Raw genomic sequence first — 22,533 nt, forward strand, 5'->3', positions numbered from 1 at the left:
ATCTAATTTTTCTAGGACTTCATTCACCTCTCTTACCTCTTTCTTATTTATTTTTCGGTTTGATTTATCTAGATCTGACAGAGGAATCTTTAGATCTCCCACTAGTATGGTTTTACTATCTATTTCCTTCTTGAGCTCTGCCAGTTTCTCCTTTATGAATTTGGGTGCTATGCCACTTGGTGCATACATATTGAGCAGTGTTATTTCCTCATTGTTTATACTGCCTTTAATCAGGATGTAATGACCTTCCCTGTCTTTTTTAATCATATCTATTTTGACTTTGGCTTTGTCAGAAATCATGATAGCCACTCCTGCCTTCTTTTTCTCATTTGACGCCCAAAAGATTTTGCTCAAACCCTGAACCTTAAACTTGTGTATGTCCATCCGCCTCATATGTGTTTCTTGTAGACAACATATGGTGGGATTTTGGTTTCTAATCCACTCTGCTATTTGCTTCCGTTTTATGAGCGAGTTCATCCCATTCACATTCAGAGTTATAATCATCAGTTGTGCATTTGCTGACATTTTAGAATCCTCCCCCATTCCTACCCCTTCTCCTTAATCTTGTAAAACCAGTGGTTTGCTATTAAGACCCTATCCCTTATCCCCTCCCTTGATTAACTTCCCTTTCTACCCCCTCCCTTATTTTTCCCCCTCTTTTTGTTTTTAAAGGCCTTATGAATTCCCTCCCCCTTCACCCCTCCCTTTTTTTGACCTCCCCACTCCCCTGCTCCCCTTGGTTTATCCCTTCTAACTTTCTCAGAAGGGTTAGATAAGAGTTTTATGTCCCAATGGATAGTATAGCTACTCTTCCCTCTCTGAGTTGACTACACTGAGAGTAAGGTTTGATTATTACCTCTTAATGCTCTCTTCCTCTCCTTCTTATAATAGTATTTGTCCCCTCTCCCTCCCATGCCCTCTTTGTGTATAATAGAATATCCTATTTTCTTATTCACTCAAGTTTCTCTTGGTGTCCCCTGCTATTCACCCCTTCTTTCCCATCCCCCATGTCATCTTAGATTATTTAGTGTTCTACCCCCACCCTGTGAATTATTCTTCTGATTACTATAATAGTGAATATTATAATAGTGAATAGAGTTCACTACAGAGAAGTATACATAACATTTCTCTACATAGGAATACAGATAATTAGATCTCACTGAGGCCCTTAAAAAGGCAAATTTAAAAATTATAAGTTTTCTTTCTTTCCCCTCTGTATCTTATTTACCTTTTCATGTTTCTCTTGATTTTTGTGGTTGGATATTAAACTTTCCTTTTAGCCCTGGTCTTTTCTGTGCAAATACCTGGAATTCTTCAATTTTGTTGAATGCCCATACTTTCCCCTGGAAATATATAGTCAATTTTGATGGGTAGTTGATCCGTGGTTGCAGGCCCAGCTCTCTTGCCTTTCTGAATATCATATTCCAAGCCTTGCAATCTTTTAGCGTGGAGGCTGCCAGGTCCTGTGTGATCCTGATTGGTGCTCCTTGATATTTGAATTGTTTCTTTCTGGCTTCTTGTAAGATTTTTTCTTTTGCTTGGAAACTCTTGAATTTGGCAATTATATTTCTGGGTTTTTTCTTTTCTGGATCGAATGTCGCAGGTGTTCTATGAATCCTTTCAATGTCTATATTGCCCTCTTGTTGTAGGACTTCAGGGCAATTTTGCTGAATTATTTCTGTTAGTATGGAGTCCAGGTTTCTATTAATTTCTGGTTTTTCTGGAAGACCAATTATTCTCAAATTGTCTCTTCTAGACCGGTTTTTTTGGTCTGTCACTCTCTCATTGAGATATTTCATGTTTCCTTCTATTTTTTCAGTCTTTTGACTTTGTTTTATTTGTTCTTGTTGTCTTGAGAGATCATTAGCTTCTAATTGCTCGATTCTAGCCTTTAGGGATAGGTTTTTGGCTATAATCTTTAAGTTTTCGGCTATGATCTTTTGATTTTCGGCCATAATCTTCTGGTATTCCTTTTCAATCTGGTCATTTCTGGTGTTCAATTTGCTTATCAGTTCATTTGGTTTCTGAGCCTCACTTTCCATTTGCAAGATTCTACCTTTTAAACAGTTATTTTCTTGCTATATCTCTTCCATTTTCCTCAAAATCTCAGGTTTGAACTCTTCCATAGCTTGTGAGGAGTTTTCCTTATTTGAGGAGGGTCCGGATGCTTGTTTGTTCTCCTCCTCTATTTGCTCGGTTGTCTGGATTTTCTCTGTGTAAAAGTTGTCGAGTGTTAAAGACTTCTTTTTCTTATTGTTAATCTTTCTCTTCTAAGCTTCCTGAGACTGGGTAGCCATCATTAGCCCAGCAGCTTCTCAGGTTTATCCTCGAGCTCAGTGTCTGTCCGCAGTCTTTTGGCTCCTGAGGTCTGAGTTCTGGTTTTTTCCAAGGTCAAGCCCCCTGGTGGACCCCTTTGCTTGATCCTCTGCCGGAGGTTTCTTTACAAGTCTCAGGGCGCTGCTTCCACAGTCGTATACCCGTCTGCACTGGTTCCCCACTCAGGGTTTCAGAGCTTTAGCTGGTGGCTGTGTCTGCCTCCACCCACGCCTCCACCCTTGCCTGTGCTCTGAGCCCTGCGTCCGCTCTCTGCAGCCTGCTCCCGCGCTCAGATTTTGTGTGTGTTTGTTAGCTTTTTGGGGTCCTAAATCTTGCTGCTCGCAGGAACAGGCCCCGGAGCTGCCAATGACTCGATGGGTGCCCCAAACTTGCTTTATTTCTTTTTAGCTGGCTGTGGCGCTATAGGTGTTGTGTGTGGAGGGGGTGGGGGTGGGGTGCTCAGCCCGCGATTTAGTGAGAGCTGTTTCACCCCTTTATAGCATGGAAATGCCTCGATTCCACGTACCTTCCACTCTGTGCCCTGTTGTGGGGTTCCTCTGTTCGTCTGGACTTGTTTTTATGTCCCCTTGAGGAGTTTTGTGTGTTTTGGTCAGGAGAGGTTAAGAGCTGCTTCTTACTCTGCCGCCATCTTAACCCAGAACCTAGACTCTATTTTTTTTTTTAACCCTTAACTTCTGTGTATTGGTGCCTTCGTGGAAGAGTGGTAAGGGTGGGCAATGGGGGGTCAAGTGACTTGCCCAGGGTCACACAACTGGGAAGTGTCTGAGGCCGGATTTGAACCTAGGACCTCCTGTCTCTAGGCTTGGCTCTCAATCCACTGAGCTACCCAGCTGCCCCCTTAGACTCTATTTTTTAATAAAGTAGCTGAGAGAAATTTTTTTTTCCAACAACTATTAGAGAAAAAAATATAGAATAGGTATCATGAGGGGTGTGATAATTACTCATGGAAGAATAAAAGTGAAATCTTTCCTATTGAGATTTGATTAAATTTCTAGTAAAACTCTTTGACACACTTTTGCAACTTCCTTCGATAGTGTTCAGCACTTGATTAATATTAGAAAAGGTAACTAGTAGTCCAGCATTGGATTTTGGTAAGGTATAAGTGGCAGTAGGACTAGGAGGCAAGGAATTCAGTCAAAGAGGAAAATGTATACTTGGACTAATGATTTATAGAATGAGAAAGGAGAAAATGGATGCTTCAGTAGGAGTGATCCACTTAGAGTGGTAGATCTAGATCTGGGTATCTAGGTCTCATTGAAGATGAAACTGAAGTTTAAAACAAGTAAACTTGAACTAGAGAAGGGATAGGTAATCTTGATCAGAGATAGGAATTTGAATTCTGTATCCTGAAGATATAACAGGTTTTGATTGTAGTGGGCTGTGACATGAGTAGATGGTAGAATTGAAAGATTTGAATTGTTCCTTACACTACCACAACACTAACCAGTGCTGTTTTGAGCCAGGACTTTATAGAACTGATTTGGGACAGTTTCAGTAAACTTTGTCCCCAGATAGCCCGTACCCAGCTGGTGGCCCTTTCTGCTAGGAAGATATAAAAACAACTTTTAAGACTTTGGTGGAAAGCACTTATGACCGACAGTACTTCCTTGCTGACTACTTTTAATCTTGCCCATGGCTTTTCCCTGCTTTTATCTTCTTGGGCTACTTTTTAGTATCTCAGGAATTATTTTACTTGGAAGTTGTTTGGATATGTCTTTGTTAAAGAAACTGTTTATATGAACCCATGGACTCTGATTCACTCCATTGCACTAGACACAAATTGTCATCTTTTTTTATTTTTAAAATATTTTTCCATGTTTACATGATACATTTTCTTTCTCTCCCTTTTTCTCTACCCCCTCCCAGAGCCCACAAGCAATTCCACTGGGTTATACAAATGTTATCACTTGATACCTATTTCTATATCATTTTTGCAGTAGAGCAATCTTCTGAAACCAAAACCCCAAATCATGTACCCACATATAAACAAGTGATAAATCATATGTTTTTCTTCTGCATGTCTACTCCTACAGATCTTTCTCTCAATGCAAATAGCATTCTTTCTCATAAATCCCTGATTATTGTCCTGATTCATTGCATTGCTACTAGTAGCAAAGTCCATTACTACTTTCTATTATTCAAAATGTTTCACTTTCTGCTCCTTTCTGTATCAGTTCATGGAGGTTCTTCCAGTTCATATAGAAATCCTCCTCCTTACAGCACAGTAGTATTCCATCACCATCACATACCACAATTTCATGAACTGTCATCTTGGTGATGATCAGGTCATGTGTTTGCACATTCCTTCAGTGTGTCTCAGGTGAAGTGAGGATGTATGTCATAGGAATTGAAGAGATTGGTGAGCTGAGTATAAAATGATAACACTTTTTTCAGAAAGTTGTCTTGAGGTTCAAAAGAGAGAATGAATATAGGCTTGTTTGCAAGCCTAAAAGAATTATATTGAATTCCAGCTGTTACAGTGTAAGTTTCTGCTGATAAAAGTTTAAATCACATATATTACAAGTTATCAGTAGCATTTTTTTGGTAGAAAAAAAACTAGAAACAAAATGAATACTCCGCTTTTTTTTTAAATGTGAATAAGTATTTATTAAGCACCTACTGTGTGCCAGATACTGTGCTAAGTACTGGATACATAAAAAAAGGTAAATGGCAGTTCCTGTTCTTACAGAACATGCAGACATAATGAGGAAGACAACTTGCAAATGGTTATTTAAAAATAAGCCATATACAAAGTAAATTGGAAATAAGCAATAGAGGGCATGTACTTACATTAAAGGAAATCATGAAAGGCTTCTTTGTAGAAAGTAGGATTTTAGCTGAGGCTTGAAGAAAGCCAGGGAGCCCAGGAAACAGAGATAAGGAAGAAGAGCATTTACAGCCACTGGAGAATAACCAATGAAAATACTTGACACTGGGAGATGGAATGTCTTGTGTGAAGAATAGTAGGGTTTACAGTGTCATTCAGTAGAAGAATAAATAAGTGGGGCATATAGGCATAAGAAAACTGGAAAGGTATGGAGAGTGGAGTGGTTATGAAAGGTTTTGAATTCCAAATGAAGGATTTATATTTGGTCCTGGAAGTGATAGGGAGCCACTGGTGTTTATTGTGCATTTATGTAGTGCTTAAAGGCTTACAAAGCACTTTACAAATGTTATCTCTTTTTATTCTCACAACTACCCTGGGAGGTAGGTGCAACTATAATCCCTTTCTTACAATAAGAACATTGAGACAGACCATTTAAGTGACAACCACAGCCACACAATGAGTGCTTGAGACCAGATTTGAAGTCAGGTTTTTCTGACTTTTTAGGTCCAGTGCTCTATTTACTGCAGTACCTAGCTTCTAGACAATGGCTAAGCAAATTGGGATAATTGGATTAGGGGAAATGAGAAATGAAAAATGAAGTTAATTCACTTACATAAAATTTTAAAATCCATGAAAGAAATGAATCCAACTACAATAATGAGAATATCTGCTAAATGGGGAATAAATTTTTGCAACATATATCTTTCCTATAAAAATTATGATAACAAAGTTGTATAGGGCATTGACTTGATAATATGAAGCTTTAAGAGTAATTCCTTAATAATTGGCCAAAGCATGTAGACAAAGAGTTTTCAAAAGAACTGTAAGCATATAACTATTTTTTAAAATTCAGAGAGATTACATATTTTTTCCAATTGCATGTAAAAACAATGTTTTAATATTTGTTTTCTAACATTTTGAGGTATAAATTCTCTGTCTCTGTGCTTTTCCTCCCTCCTCCCTGAGACAGTAAGTAATTTGATTTGGTTATGCATGTACTTTCATGTAAAACATTTCTACATTCATCATGTTGGGAAGAAAATACATATCACCAAAAAAGAAGAAATATAAAAAATCGTGTACTACTTTAATCAGCATTCAGATTCCATCATTTCTTTCTCTAGTGTGCATAGTATTTTTCTTCATGATTCCTTTGGAGTTATCTTGATCATTGTACTGCTCGGAACAACTAAATCATTCACAGTTGATCATCACACAACATTGCTCTTACTGTGTACAATGTTCTGGTTCTTCTCACTTCACTTTGCATCAGTTCATATAAATCTTTCCAAGTTTTTCTGAAATCATCCTGTTCATAATTTCTTATAGTACAGTAGTATTCCATCACCATCATATACCACAACCTGTCCAGCCATTCCCCAATTGATGGACATTCCTTCAGTTTCCAATTTTTTGCCATGACATAAAAAAACAGTTATAAACATAAATATTTTTGTACAGATTCTATCTCTATCTTTCTCCATCTCTCCCCTTCTCCCTCTATGTCCTCCAGTAGTGGTTTTGTTGGATCAAAAGATATGCATAGTTGGGCTTGGAATAACTATATATTTTTAAAACTCCAAATAGCTAACAATAATAGAAATGCAAATGAAAAGATTTAATATTTCATATTGTACTTGTCAAATTAGCAAAGCCGTTGAAAATGGAAATGGTGTTTGAAGGACAGTGAAAAAGGAAGCATATTAGTTAGTTAGGATTGGTAGAGCTGTAAACTATTTCAGATACTTCACAAAACAATATGAAATTTTTCAAGAAATTATCCCAGGATTCCTGTTTTGGAAATATACTTCGGGGAGGGTCAAAGACAGAAAAATTATATATACCAAAATATGAATAACAACCCTTTTCATGATGGCAGAAAAGAAAGCTGATTGTTACAATAGTGTATATAAGTCATAAGATTGTAATGTGTTAAGTAATATATGTAAAGTATTTTGTATACCTTCAAGTCCCTTGTAAATGTTTCTGAGTCTTGTTCTCTAACCACTGTGGTGTACAAATTACTACAATATATATCTTTATATCTAATATTTTTAGCTAATATTCCTTCTAACATAATCATTTTGCATTTTTCTGTCTTATGATAATTTTTGAAGAAGTTAACAGATTTTGATCAAAGATGGTAAGCCATGACTAATGAGTATGAAGATATATTTTGCATAATTTATGAGCCAGTCTTTCATTTTGAAAATCGATATTGATAGGGGCAACTAGGTGGTACAATGGATAGAACAAGTGGCCTAGAGTTTGGAGGACTCGGATTCAACTCTAGCCTTAGTTCCTAGCTATGTGACCTTGGCCAAATCACTTAACCAGTTGCCTAGCCCTTGCCCTTCTGTCTTAAAGTTTTTACTAAGACAGAAAGTAAGGGCTTAGGGGTGGAGGTGAAGAAGAGAAAAGAAAGTAGATGCTGATAAATAGTATCTGATAAAATTTTTAAGTGGTTATAACTTCCCAAGACATAAGTTTGTTCATGTCACTTTTCTGCTTCAGAAACAAACAAAGCCCTTCTAGTAGCTCTCTGTTTACCCTAACAGAAAAAAAAAAAAAAACAACAACCTTAGTTTGCTATATGAGGCCCTATACAATCTGGTCTGCTTCCAGTATTCCCTTCTTATTTCACATCATCCTCCTATCATCATCTCTCCAGACAAATTGGACTATTTACCTTTAACTAAAAATAACATTCCATCTTTTGCCTCTATGTATTTACATAAGTAGTCATCCCCCTTAATGTATTCTGTCCTCAACTCTGCCTCTTGGAATCCTCCAAAGTCATTTCCTTCATAAAACTGTCTCAAGATATTCTTCATAAAGACTTCTTGATCTCTTAATTCAAGTTTAGGAATGGACTTAAGCTGCTTCTCAACTTTTTGTTTTTCCTGTATGAAGTTTCCCCAATTCCTCTGGAGTCCTAATAACAGCAGATCCCCTCTGAGAAGACAAATCCCAGCTGGGAACTTTGATTATGGGTGGACTGACTGGGCATCAGCCTACTAGAAGGAAGCATAAAATGAGGAGATAGCTCAAGGACTGAGGTGGCTAAATATATACCTCTCCTGGTCTGAGAAAAGACAGATCTTTGCAAAAAGAGGAGGAATTTCCTTTCAACTTAGAACTTCAGCATTGGCAAACCACTCCTTCAGCCTCTTAAATTCTGCCCAACATTAGGTGAGGATATAGAGCATGCTTACAGTAGGTATAGCCAAAGTTGACTTAGTATTGGAAAAATACAACTCCATCAAATCAATGAAACCAGAACATATAAAAGGGTCAATTTAAATGGAAGGAATACTTGAAAGCTCCCATTAAAGTGGAAAATTCAGGAGCTAGAAGAAATAGCTTTGTTTTGCACACAAAAGATCCTGAGAAAAATGTCCTCTCATGGGATGCTTGTATGTCTTTATAATCCTTATGATGAATAAAGACAAAATATAAACTGGAGGCTAATCGCATTAATTTGCCAATCTTCAAAACAGAGATTAAAACTAGAGGGAAATTTTCTGAAGGACTAGATGAGATTCTTTAGACAAAGTGCCTAAACTTTGATATATGGTGACTCCAGTGGAACAATGTGTAGCAGAAGTGAGGAAAACAAAACTGGATCATGATTTTGGCACAAGATGTAAAAGGTGCCAATACTTGTTACCAAATATTCTGTATCCTCCTGAATATATTCTTCTATAAGAGCCTGAAATTGGTAGCTGGAGGAGGGTCTGCATGAGAATTATTAAAAAACAAAATGTAAAAACCTTCAGCAACATAGTCATATGCAAATTGCCTAGGACAAGCAATTTTGTGGATATGCATATGTTTTTACTGATAATAAACTGATTCAGAAGTCTTAGCTTGGCTAGATGATGTTAAATGAGTCTGATTTCCCTTTCTTTACTTAGTGCTCTCTCAGCTGAGTTGTGGATATTACACCAAATATCTATGATATCATTGTTCTCATCATAATTAACAAAGAACATAATTCAGTGGCTGTAATAGATATTGCAATGGCTGTTGATGTGGGGAAATCAAATTTTTCAAGGGTCATTCTAGATTGCAATGAATCAGATCTTTTCTCACTGAAAATGAAAGTGCAGTCTAAAACAACAAAAACAAAGCCTTAACAATAACTGACATTGCACAAAAACTCAATGTTCAGAAAACAAGAAAAAGAACTGAAAGCTAGATGAGTGGTTATTGATTCTTCTATAGTGTGGCATGGGCTTCTTAAAGTTGGGAAACCAGAAAGAATATGAGTAAGAAAACAGCTGCTATCTCTTGCTAGAAGGAAAAAAAATCACTCATCAAGACAATATGAAGACAAATAGTGAATATTGAAAAAAAGGATAGCTTTTACTGATGAAACTTTTTCACTAAAGGCGATAGCAAAACCATTGTCAGAAGAAGTCTAGGTGAGCCTATAAAATTTCAGTATCTTCATCAGACTATAAAATATCCACCAAAAAATATTTGAGGAATTTTTTATTTCCATCAGACTTGGGAGTTTTGTCTCCTTTGAGAGAAAGATAAACCCTGATACATATTCTGATGTTGTCAGAAGCATTGTTTTGGTAATACAGAAATTCCCAAATGGAGATGGAATACCAAAACAACACATTGCACCAAACTACAAAATTAAATATCTTTTGCATCTCATACCTTTTTCCAAGATAAGGTCAACATGAGTTCATGACTTAGACATAAAGGATGATACCATAAGCAAATTAGAGGAACATGGAATAATTTGTCTGTCAGATATATGGGTAAGGGAAGAATTTATGACCAAATAAGAGATAGCATTGTAGAATATAAAATGGATAATTTTGATTGTATTAAGTTAAAAAAAGTTTTGTACAAACAAAACGAATACAACCAAAATTAGAAGGAAAGCATAAAACTGGGAATTATTTTTTCTATAAGTATTTCTGATAAAGGTCTCATTTCTCAAAGATATTAAAAATTGAGTCAAATTTGTTTTTAAAAATAGTCATTCTCCAGTTGATAAATAGTCAAAGGATTTGAACAGATGGTTTTCAGACAAATCAAAGTATAGTCATGAAAAAATGCTCTAAATCACTTTTGTTTAGAGAAGTGCAAATTAAAACAAAACAGTAAGGAACTACTGCACACCTATTAAATTGGCCAATATGACAGAAAAGGAAAATGATAAATGTTGGAAGTTATGTGGAAAAATTGGGACACTTGCACACTGTTAGTGGAGCTGTGAACTGATCCAACCATACTTAAGAACAATTTGGAACCATACCCAAAGAGCTTTAAAACTGCATTCGCTTTGATCCAGCAATATCACTACTAGGTCTGTATCTCAAGGAGATTTTTTCATAGAAAACAAAAAGAACTTATTTGTACATAAATATCTATTGAACCTCTTTTTGTGGAAGCAAAGAATTGGAAATTGAAGGAATGTCCATCAGTTGTGGAATGGCTGAACAAATTGTATAATGGAATATTATTGTGGTATAAGAAATAACAAGAAGAGGGGGCAGCTGCGTAGCTTAGTGGATTGAGAGTCAGACCTAGAGACTCAGGAGGTCCTAGGTTCAAATCTGGCCTCAGATACTTCCCAGCTGTGTGACCCTGGGCAAGTCACTTGACCCCCCCATTGCCCACCCTTACCACTCTTCCACCTAGGAGCCAATACACAGAAGTTAAGGGTTAAAAAAAAAAAAGAAATAACAAGAAGAATGAGTTCAAAAAACCTGGGAAGACCTATGTATACTGAGCAGAACCAGAAAAACAATGTGCATAGCAACAGCAATATTCTTAGATGAACAAGTATGAATGACCTAGCCATTCTCAGCAATTCAGTGATCCAAGATAATCCCAAAGGTTCATGGAGGGAAAAAATGGCCATCTCTTTCCGAGAGAAAAAACTGATGAGTCTGAATGCAAACCAAAACATATATTTCACTTTCTTCTAATTTTTTTGTTTGACATCTCTTCCATAAAATTAATAATATGAAAAAGTATTTTACATGATTGTACATGTAAAATCTGTATCAGATTGCTTATCATGTTAGGGAGTGGGGAGAGAAGACGGGGTGGGAAGGATGGAGAGAATTTGAAACTTAAAAAAATTTTTTTAAAGAAAGTTAAACATTATTTTTACATGTAATTGAGAAAAATAAAATATTTTTTAAAAGACTCCTTGTTCTCACCAATTTTTATTATTTCCTTTCTCCAACAATTTTCTGTTTCACTTAATAATTTACATGTAGCATACTATTAGTAATCTTCTTATTTGGAATTATGTAAAGTGACTAAAATGTCATTGACAAAAAGAAATGTTTCCATATATCCCAAAGGATTTACAGTGGTGTTTTATGTAATAGCAAAGAATTGGAAACAACATAGTTGGCCACTAATTGGAGACTTGTTAAACAAATTTTGGTACACAAATATCTTGCAATATTAGTGTTATAAGAAGCATCAAACAGAGAAGCATGGCAGGTCTTACATGAACTGATGCAAAATGAAGTAAGCAGAACCAATAAAACACTATACACAGTGACTAATAATGTAAATGGAAAGAATGACCATGAAACAATCAAAACTAAATGTTTCAGAAATATAAGCAACAAACAGCATTAGAGTTTACAAGTGTGATTGATACATTATAATCCAGAAAAATTTTTTTTCAATGTTCATCAGTTTTCTTGAATTTTTTCCTCTTCTTTCCCTTTAAAACAACAAAACTCTTCAGGAGCAGATAGATACCTTAGCAGTTAAGAGAATCGGGCCTGGAGATGGTATATCCTGAGTTCAAATTTGATCTCAGACTCTTCCTGAATGTGTGACCTTAGGCAAGTCACTTAACATAACCCCCATTGCCTAGCCCTTAGAACTAATTTACAGTATTGATGCTAAGACAGAAGGTATAGGTATAAAAAAATCTTTATTTTAAAGATTGTTTTTTGGGGGTCAGTTAAAGGAGAGGAATATAAGGGGAAGTTTAAACTTTTTTAGGGGAGGAACTATTTTTAGCACCCCTGGTGCCTAGCATAATGTCTTCCTTGCCTTTGTCTACATTTAGTAAATATTTCTTGAAATAAATTGCTTTGTTTAATTTTTTTTCCCCTTTCTCTCCGCTGGTAAGTTGAAAAATGACCAGTCATCATTTTTACTAAGTAAAGGAGGAAGAAAAAACAATTTTCAAATTTATGTTTTTTCACTTTTCAAAACCTATATAGGGATTCAACAATAGAGAAGAATGTATAGATGAACAACTGATTAACTCTAGCCTGGAAAAGGAAGAAACTGAAAGCCTATCTGTAGGGTCAGTGTTGTCCGTATCATTTTCTTTTGACTAGGTCACATCTTACACAGGAGACATGCACAAGGGAGGACTAATTACAAATATAACTCTATTAATATTGATAATAAACGATTGACAATTCTTTCTCATTTTTATTTCTCTGCATTTAATATTTGTATTTGTATTGCATCTTAGTATTTTCCAAAATGAAATAAAAAATATCTGAAATAGAGTGTGTCTTAGTATAGTCTTCCTCCTTCTAAGGAGTCTTGAATAAAAAGTAGCTTTATGCTATTAAGGAATGAGAGCAGTAATTGAATTATTTTCTGTATAAAAGCAAAATTTGCCTTAAGCATCATATCCCATTAAGGTGGCTATCTGTTTTCAGTTTAGATTTTCAGAGGGATGTTTGTTCCACAGGCCTGTGATTTTGGAAAATGGCCAAACTCTTCTTTGATATTAGCATCTGGCACAAAAATATGTACTTGGGACTGCTTCTGCCATTTTAATTTCATTTTGCTGGTCTCTTCATTATATTATATATGTGTGTTTTCTAAGGTACCTTGCAGCTGAGTTATTCTGTCAATTGTATGTCTTCTCTGTGTCTCCAAACTTTCTGAACTCACATAGATCTTGTATTAGCCGGGGAATAAATGAGTGCTCCCTCTATCCCCTATTTCTGGTCTCTTCTGGAAACGTATTTTTATAGTTCATTTGACAGAACATTCCATAGCCATCTGCTCAAAAATATTGACTCTACAATGAAACATCCAGGTCCTCTAATCTGTTTTGAACAGTTTTGTATTCCAGGTGTACTCTTTTAAAAATGTGAATATCTTAAAGATTTCTGTTTTTTTACTATCATAGTCAGTAAGACCAGAGTGGATATTTCCTATTACAATTTCCCCTGTATAAATAAAAGAAGTAGATTGTTGTTTCTCTATGTGAATAAAGGAAGCAAGATTGTTGGTTATGATGTGCTATTTTATGAATTCATTGTCTCAAGAGAATAATTTTTAAAAATAACCAAGGGCTTTTCCTTCAAGGGGGAAAAATTCTTAATCAACAATAGTATTTATCAAAATGAAATGCTGGAAAAAATTTGTGTAAAATGATAGGAAAGTAAAAAAAAAATTAACAAATCATAAGGCAACCAAAAATTAAGGTCAGCTTTATTTCTAGAGTCTTTAGTTGGGAATTTGATGTCTTTGAAAGGTTTGTTTTCTGAAGAATGTATTTCACAATGATAGAGATATTCTTGAATGGTGATTCTTAATTTACTATCTAAAAATTTTTTAAACAGTATAGTTCATCTTTTAGTTACATATTCAGAAGTAAAAAAGTATACAACTTTTATATGATAAAATCAATACAACTAGGATAAGGAATGTTGCTATAGAAATTTTTATATATCAGATATCATATCAGATATCTTTGATAAGGATGTGATATCCAAGATATATATGAAGCTAACAAGTATTACCAAAAGCCATTTGCTAATGGATAAGTTTTTAGAAGATATAAACATTTCTCAAAAGAAGAATTACAAATTAAGATGATGAAAAGTGGGACTAGACAATGTTAGAGGGTGGGAAGATTGACATATTAATATAGTTGATGGAACTATGATTTCTTATAGCCATTCTGAAAAGCAAATTAAATGCTTATTTTATGCAGGATCCCATTGCTAGGCACATATTCCAAAGAATTTAAAGATAGAATATGTTTATACTGAAATATTTCTAGCATCACTTTTTGTAATAGCAAAGAACTAGAAATAAAGTAGTTGTAAATTTTGGGGAGAGTTACTGAAGTTGTGATACATTAATATAATATTTCTCTGCTATAAGAATAAAATATGACAAAGTCAGAGAAGCAAGGGAAAATTAATGTGAACTGATGCAGAGTGATTAAGACAGAACCAGGAAATCAAAAATACACAACTACAACAATGTAAATGGGAAGATACATGCCCAAACAACAATCAAAAGTGGATACTATATAATTATAATGACTAAGCCTGGACTCAAAATAGAAATGGGAAAAAAATGTAGATATCTTCCTTATAGAGTTTGGGTGAACTATGAGTAAAAAACAGTGCATATACTGTCGAGCACAATTGATATTTAGTTTTGTTGAACTGGTTTTTCTTTTTTTCTTTGTCATAAGGCGTGTTGTACTGGAGGAGTGATCAGAGGCACATATATTTTAAAATTAAAGTAAGAGAAATTAATAAAACCTTGAAAACACATAACTCCTTGTTTTGGTTTATTTTTGAAATATTATGATTGAAAAGTCTTTCATTTCTGTTTAAATTTAAATATAATTTTTCTTCTTGGGTTGCAGGAACCAATAAAATCACGTGCCCCACAGCTTCATTTAGAGTACAGGTTTTATAAACAGCTCGGCAATGCAGGTAAGTTAGGCTTTTCTCTTTAGAGAATATGCTTTAGCAGAATGCTCCAAATTATATCAGTCATGCTTTATTTTATATAGCTGTATTAGGTCAGTCTCTATTTGTTACTTTCCAAACAAACTAATTGAAAAGTTGATTGAATTTTGTCTTGTGAGATTTTTATTGTGTTGTTGGATATATCTTTGTTCATCATAATGGTGGTCTCTGAGACTGTGTGGCCTTTGTTTCTGGACATGAAACAATGGTTTTAAAATTTCTTCATTTTTAGAAATGAGAATTGGGTGCTGAATTGCAATTCTCTTTATTCAATCTTTCTGGGAAGCACATCTATTTTAAAGACTTTCCAAAATACCCAGTAATTTGTCACTTTGTTGTTCTAAATTGCAACTGTTTCCATTTGATGACTGAGAATTAGCTTATCATTTAAGGAGTAGAAACATTAAATTTTATTTTTTTAATGTTTTATCTTTATTTTATTTTAATAACAAATTTCCACATAAGTTTTCCAAAGTTATTTGTTATCTCCCTCCATTCTTCCCTCCTCCCTTTAAGAGTTGACAAGAAGGGGGCAGCTGGGTAGCTCAGTGGATTAAGAGCCAGGCCTAGAGACGGTTCAAACCTGACCTCAGACACTTCCCAGCTGTGTGACCCTGGGCAATTCACTTGACCCCCATTGCCTACCCTTACCACTCTTCTGCCTTGGAGCCAATACACAGTATTGACTCCAAGATGGAAGATATGGGTTTAAAAAAAAAAAAAGAGTTGACAAGAAATTCAGTCTGGGTTATAAATATATTTCCATGTTATTCATTTTTGTGAGTAAACTTGTAAAACTGAAACCCCAATCATATACCCAAATTAACAAGTGATAAATCATATATTTTCACCTGCATTTATACTCCAGCAATTCAGAAACATAAAAGTTTTAACTAGAAACTTTCATTTACTTAAGTGTTTGCACCAGTTCCCTGAATTATATTTTCTTATTAATGATAGCTGAATCCTGACCCCTTGAAAACTCTAGTAAATCTATTTTCATGCTTTGAATTGTAAAGTTTTTTTACTTAAGGGGAAGTCAGCTATATGGATGTTACCAAAGCTATTAGGTTTTCCCTGGGAATGTTTAATCCTTCAGGTCCTGCCTTGGCACCTAATAGGAATTTTGTTACAGATACTGTTTTTTTTTTTCATGGTAATAACATTGTGTAAATGACTGAAACATGGTTTATAGTTTGTGTTGGAGTATCTCAGGAATACACTGTTTCAAAAAACTAAGAATAAAAATCAAACTAGGAATAGAGACTCATAGTTTCAAATATTATTTTTCTATTTTCTATATAGAAAATTTTCCATCTTGGTTGATGTTTGCTGTTTCATAATAATAATAAGGAATTTTAAAAAAACTTGTTCTGTTTTATTCCCTTGGTTTCCTATATAGCAGTCATTTATACTGCATTTGATACTGTCAATTCCCTCACATTCTGGATTTTTGCTCCTTGATGGGTTTTCATGATACTACTCTCTCTTGGTTGTTCTACTATTTCTCCTCAGTCTTCTTTGATGAATAATCATCCATATCTCTCCTTTAACTGTAGGTATATCCCAGTGTACCTCCTTTGCCTGCCTCTCTTCTCTGTCTTTTGGGACTTCATGAACTTCTCTGCATTTTATTATCATCTCTGTGCAGATACTTCTTAGTCTCTTTCCTGAGTTATATGGTATTACCATCTGCCTATATGACACCTTTCAAACTCAATGTATACATAACAAAGTTTATGTCGTTGCCTCAAAACCCACCCCTTTTTTCGCTTAAAAAAATTTACTTCGTCTCTCTGGACTCAGTTCCCTCATCTGTAAAATAAAGGTATTGGTAATTAAAGAATTTTTAAGGTTCGAAGAAAGGCCTACATGCTAACCCTTATGTGCTGGGAATACAAAAGCAAAAATGAAATAGTACTGATCCTCAAGGACTTTTACAATCCTCAAGGAAGAAAACATGCCTGTTCAATGTATGAGGAACAACAACAAGGTCAGTTTGCCCTATGCCTCTAAAGATGTCTTATATGACATAAAATTTTTAAAAGACAAAGAAAACCCCAACCAGAGCTAATCAATACATCGCCCCCCCCCAAAAAAATATGAAAATTTATAGAGTGTTACTGTCCCACAAACCTCCCACCTCTGCAGGGAAGTGGAAGGAAATGTCTCCTTAGTTTTTCTCTTTTTGAGACCTTATTTATTCTTTGTAATTTTGTAACATTGATTTTCATTGTTGTAGTTTTTGGTTTTTCCATTTATATTGTTGTAATGATTTTGTTTGTTTGGTCCTTCTCACTTGACTTAATATCACTTCAGATAGGTCTTTCCATGATTCTCTTCATTATATTCATCTGGAAGTATATTTAGGTTAAAAGTATTCACTTTTTTGAAAAGTATGACTTTGGGTATGAACGCAGCGTATAACCTCAGACTTTTTACAATATATCTGTTAGTTTTATTGATCTTTTTCTTCTTGTTTACATTCTTTATTATAAGGGCATAATAGAAAATATAGGTGATATAAAACCAAAAGATGTCAACTTTTTTTTTAGCAGTCATTATTTTTAAGGAGATGCTTAAAGTTATAATAGCACTATATGAATTCCCTAAAGTAATCCAACTTACTCTCCTTTTTCTGTTTACTTCTGCGGATAATTCATTTTCCATTCAACAACATTCCATAGATTGGAAAATAGAATGTCTTCATCCACTTGTTCAGTCAAACACTATAAGTTATTATAGATTTTACTTAGCAGGCTTTATAGTCCCTCAGACCTTTATGCAACCACCACAATGTTATATTGGAGCAACTGGAGAACCTTACTACATTTTCCCTTTTCTACATACTCCCTTTTCCATTTCTACTTTACATTGAACATCCTTCACGACAGTGGTAAATAACCTTTGTAGGCATATTCCTGTTTTATGCTTTATTTGATATCATTAGTCAGAGGCTGAAACAGTATTATCCCTATTATATCTTTCGGGGATCTGATAAAATTTTTACCTATACATGGAAAACACCTTGTTGAAGAAGAGCCTTTAAGGAGGTTTTTTTTTTTTTGCTTTACTAAATTAGGTGATATTTTTGTAACTAGCCAATAGAAAGCATAGTGAAATCTTATATTTAATAAATCTTTTATCATTTTGTGACCATAAGATTTGGTCTGCTATAAACTGATATTGTTTGTTAAAGCCTAACCATGTCTCTTCTCATGTTTTCAGGAAGGATGTACCTTTGATACGTATATATTATTTTCATAAAGATTTTCTGCAGATGCATAAATATAGAAATGACATGGTAGTCATTGATATTTTCTTTGTCACTTTTTTGATAGCAATTTCTTTTCCAGATGTTTGGTATTTACCCTTCAGATAGTATCATGTTCCCTAAAAGCCTCCAGAATTGTATCATCTCTGGTGCAGACCTACTTTGTATAGACTTCATCTCATCCAGCTATTCTTTTGTCTTGATTTCTTCAGGAACATTCTTGCTTCTTCCTGCTTCATATATTAGCCTCTTCATCCTACAAGTCCAAAGTGCTTTTATTTCATTGATTCATTAGAGCCGATGTTTTTGTCTCACTGTTCTTCCAACTTCTGTCTTCTTTAGTGGCATTTCTCCTTATTTATGTAATGTATCAGGGATTATGGTTTTTGGATAGAACCACTGGAATTCATGAAAAAATGAATTTGCTATGGAAATCTTTTCCATTTTTAATTCTTTTCTTCCAGTTTTAGCCATAAAATGCTTTTGGAATGATCTGACTTAATTGAGTCTAGAAACTATAATGCTACTTATTATATTTTCCTTATTCATATGATTTTATATGAGGTTTTTATATTACAGACCATTTTTGCCCTTGGATGTTACATGTTTGAATATCACATTTGCTGGTTAGGCTATTCTATATTAAAAATAATATTAAAGAATTTCTAGGTTCTTGATTTCTTTATTGTACTGATTTACCTCAGTTAGACTCTTAGGAAATTTGTGTTGATATCTTTTCATTTGTTCTCCAATTTTTAGCATCAACAGCTTAATTGTCAGGTTAGAGCTATCAATCTTCTCCAATTGATTTTGTCAGTTATATCACAGATACTTTGATTTTGTTTTACTAATTTAATCTTGATTTTATCTCTAACAGAATAGTGATTTGATTTATACACACACACACATTTGTATTTTGAGTGTGTGTGTGTGTGTGTGTGAGTATCATACACAGAGTTGATTCAGAAATGATTGGTATATCAGTGTCTAGGAATTTCCAATCTTCATGTGTAATTATTTACAATTTCTGTGTTGTTATGTTCTGGTGCTTGCCACGTGTGACACTTCCTTAACTCTTCTTTAAAGAATTATTCATACTGTACATGTATGATACTTTTGTACAATCCAAAAGCCTTTGGTCTCTCTCTTTTCTTGTGAAGAGGGTTTCAGGCTGTGTTTGAAGAGTGATAGAAAAGGTCATTTGGAAAACACTATAAATTTAAAAAACATCAGGACTAATATGATTGTAACAAAAGGATGCTACTCCAGGAACCCAAAGCTGTGTTCCTTACTTTGCCAGTGTACTTATCGCCACTACTTTTCTTGGTTGTACCACCTTGGGGAAGTAATTTAATCCCTCTGAATCTCAATATTGTCATCTATATTTATTTCACAAGGTTGGTATAAGTATCAAGTGAAATAATGTTTTAAAACATTTTCAAAACTTCAAAGTGGTACAGTGATATTATTTGCCAAGTAAAAGACTGATTCTTTTAAAAAATTCCATGGAAGTGATTGGTGGTAGTATTTTTTATATTCTCTTGAAATAAGTAATTGAATTGTAACAGCTTTATCATTTTGTTTTTGTGTTCATTTGGGGAGTGAAAATTATGGGACTATCACTCATATATTAGAACAAAAGAGATAAAAATAATTTTGATACATTTCTGAATTATGTTATTGCCCTTCTAAAATTTCCTCTTATTTTCCTTCCTTTGCTTATTTTACATTTATACTTTACCAATTCACTCCCTGTCTTTTCACTCCCCTCTCCCCAAGTCAGCCCCCTACTTAGTTAATTTTCAGGCAAAATTTGTGTTGATACTATAGGAAATTTTAATACACATATGTGTTCTTGGAAGAATGAAATACTTCCACTTTTAAAACCATATGAGAGGGGGGCAGCTGGGTAGCTCAGTGGATTGAGAACCAGGCCTAGAGACGGGAGGTCCTAGGTTCAAATCAGGCCTCAGACACTTCCCAGCTGTGTGACCTTGGGCAAGTCACTTGACCCCCATTGCCCACCCTTACTACTACTCTTCCACATAGGAACCAATACACAGAAGTTAAGGGTTTAAAAACAAAAAAAAAACAAAAAAAAAAAAAAAAACCATATGAGAACAAAGAATGGCCCAAAGGTATAAACTTTTTTTCATCCTCTTTATTTCTACTTTGCTCACTTCTACAAATTCTGAATAATTGAAGCATCCTTCAAGAGAAAATAAGTTACATTTTTTATGAATAAAACTCAAGGTATACCTTGAATTGAATTCTCTGGACATTAGAAACAGATTAGAGACATTTGCTACCTGATGGCTGTAGAAAATCAATTAATTCCAAATACAGCTACTTTTGTCTTAAAGGTAAACTGGTTAAAGATAAAAAATGTGGTTTTCTCCACTTTCTAAAATACACTTAATTGGTTTCATTGTACTGTAACAAAAAGCAATAGAGTTCTTCCATTGATCTTAAAAGCCAGGACTGTAAGTTTACTGCTTTTTCTGACATAAAACTTAAGATAAAAATGAGCAAAAAAATACTTGAGTGAATCTGAAAATCACTAATAACTCTTGATAGAAGATGATACTGACCATATCATCTTGTTTTTTAAAAAAAGCCACAGAATTTAGTGACTTAACTCTCTAAAAATCTATGTCTCCATTAGTGGTAGAGAAATGAGATCTGCTGTCTGATTGAGACATCTTAATGCATTTAATGTGTTGGAAAAAAATAGTTAATAGGAATTGTAAAAGGCCTTTAAGAATAATTTTTTGGCTGTTTCCCAATCCTCAATTTCTAATGCTTTGCTTAACATTTCATCCTTAAAATGTTACTTGAACAGTACAATTTATAATTATTGATTGCCTTTCTTTTTCCTGGTGGAATAGAGATATTAGAGTCTTTACTCACATCACTGGATCCGACCTACTCAGACTAATGCTGCTCTTGTTAAGAGGGTAGATACATGCCTTCCCAGGAGCCACACTACTGTGTAGTTCCTGCAAGCATTAGACACTGAAGTGAGACTAGAAGGAGAGCTTCATACTAACCTTTTCTAAAGTGGTGCCTCTCCTGTACACTGGTACTCTTCTTGGATTCTTTCCCAGTGATTATCATCTTCTTGCCTCTGCTTACTCGTCCCATTCCTTTGATACTGAATCATAGATCAAAGGGAAAACCTAGCTCTCTCATCACTGTCAACTTGAACACAAAAACCCCTGTCTCATGTCTTACTTCATTTATGTCTAAACATTGCACTGTACCCTTTATCATTAATAAGCTTCCCTTCCTTTCAGACTTCTTCCTCTCATGTTCCTTACATCTTCGGCCCATAATTAAGATGTGGCTCCTCCCAGACAACACTGCATCTATGGCTCATTTTTTTTTTTTTTTTGCAATTTTTTTTTAAACCCTTGTACTTTCGGTGTATTGTCTTATAGGTGGAAGATTGGTATGGGTGGGCAATAGGGATCAAGTGACCTGCCCAGGGTCACACAGCTGGGAAGTGGCTGAGGCTAGATTTGAACCTAGGACCTCCTGTCTCTAGGCCTGACTCTCACTCCACTGAGCTATCCAGCTGCCCCCTCTATGGCTCATTTTTAAAGTTTTAGTTTCACATTCTCTCATACCCTCTGACTCAGAGATAGAATATTCCTTGCCCCTCATTGCAACTTCAGACTACCCCTATACTCTTCACTTATCCAGGTTTGTCTTACAATCTAGATTCTAATAGACATTGCCTACCAGTCCTCAAGACATTTTCTCTTTTTTTCTCAATAAGTTTACTGGTTGGCTCACAAGTATACATCTCCTTCCCACTTCCTGACCTAATTTTAGGGGACTTCAACAATTTCTGACAATTAAGAGAATGCTCTATAACTTTTAAGTTTCAGTTGTGATCTTTTTGTATTCTTTTCTTCATATCTGTCTAATTTTAAAATGTAATCATTGCAAAAGTTTCAGAGGTAGAGAGCTAAAGAAACTCTTGGAGTACTTGTTAATTCATAATTTGCTCAAGAAATCCTACTCTATTTTCTGTTCATATATGTTTTGTGAGTGTTGTCTCAGATTTCAGAAGAATTTTTTCCTAGTTATTTATAATTCTTTTTGAAAAGGTATTAACAGTATGAAGGTTACTTGAAAAACTTGAGAGTTGTAAATTATAATGGGAAGATTTGTTTTTTGCATAATTAAATGACTACCATGTCACTTTCATAATCATAATTAAATTATTTAGTAGATAATTATTTGTGATGCCTATGATAGACAAAGTACTTCAAGAAAATGTGGAATTTCATAATTTCCTATCATTACTATTTTAAAAGTATTATTTTTTAATTCCAATACCTTCC

At 34.5% G+C, this 22,533-nt stretch overlaps 1 protein-coding gene across 1 annotated transcript in view; it reads left to right on the forward strand.

Moving 5' to 3' along the window:
* CSNK1G1 (casein kinase 1 gamma 1) overlaps window positions 1–22,533 on the forward strand; it is a 111,828-nt gene that overhangs the window by 36,087 nt on the left and 53,208 nt on the right. Inside the window, 3 exon segments of the mRNA XM_044665353.1 lie at window positions 14,625–14,657; window positions 14,660–14,674; window positions 14,802–14,871. Of these exon segments, the coding sequence (XP_044521288.1) occupies window positions 14,625–14,657; window positions 14,660–14,674; window positions 14,802–14,871 (118 nt within the window).

The sequence above is a fragment of the Gracilinanus agilis genome, chromosome 2, assembly GCF_016433145.1.
Source record: "Gracilinanus agilis isolate LMUSP501 chromosome 2, AgileGrace, whole genome shotgun sequence".
Lineage (NCBI taxonomy): Eukaryota > Metazoa > Chordata > Mammalia > Didelphimorphia > Didelphidae > Gracilinanus > Gracilinanus agilis.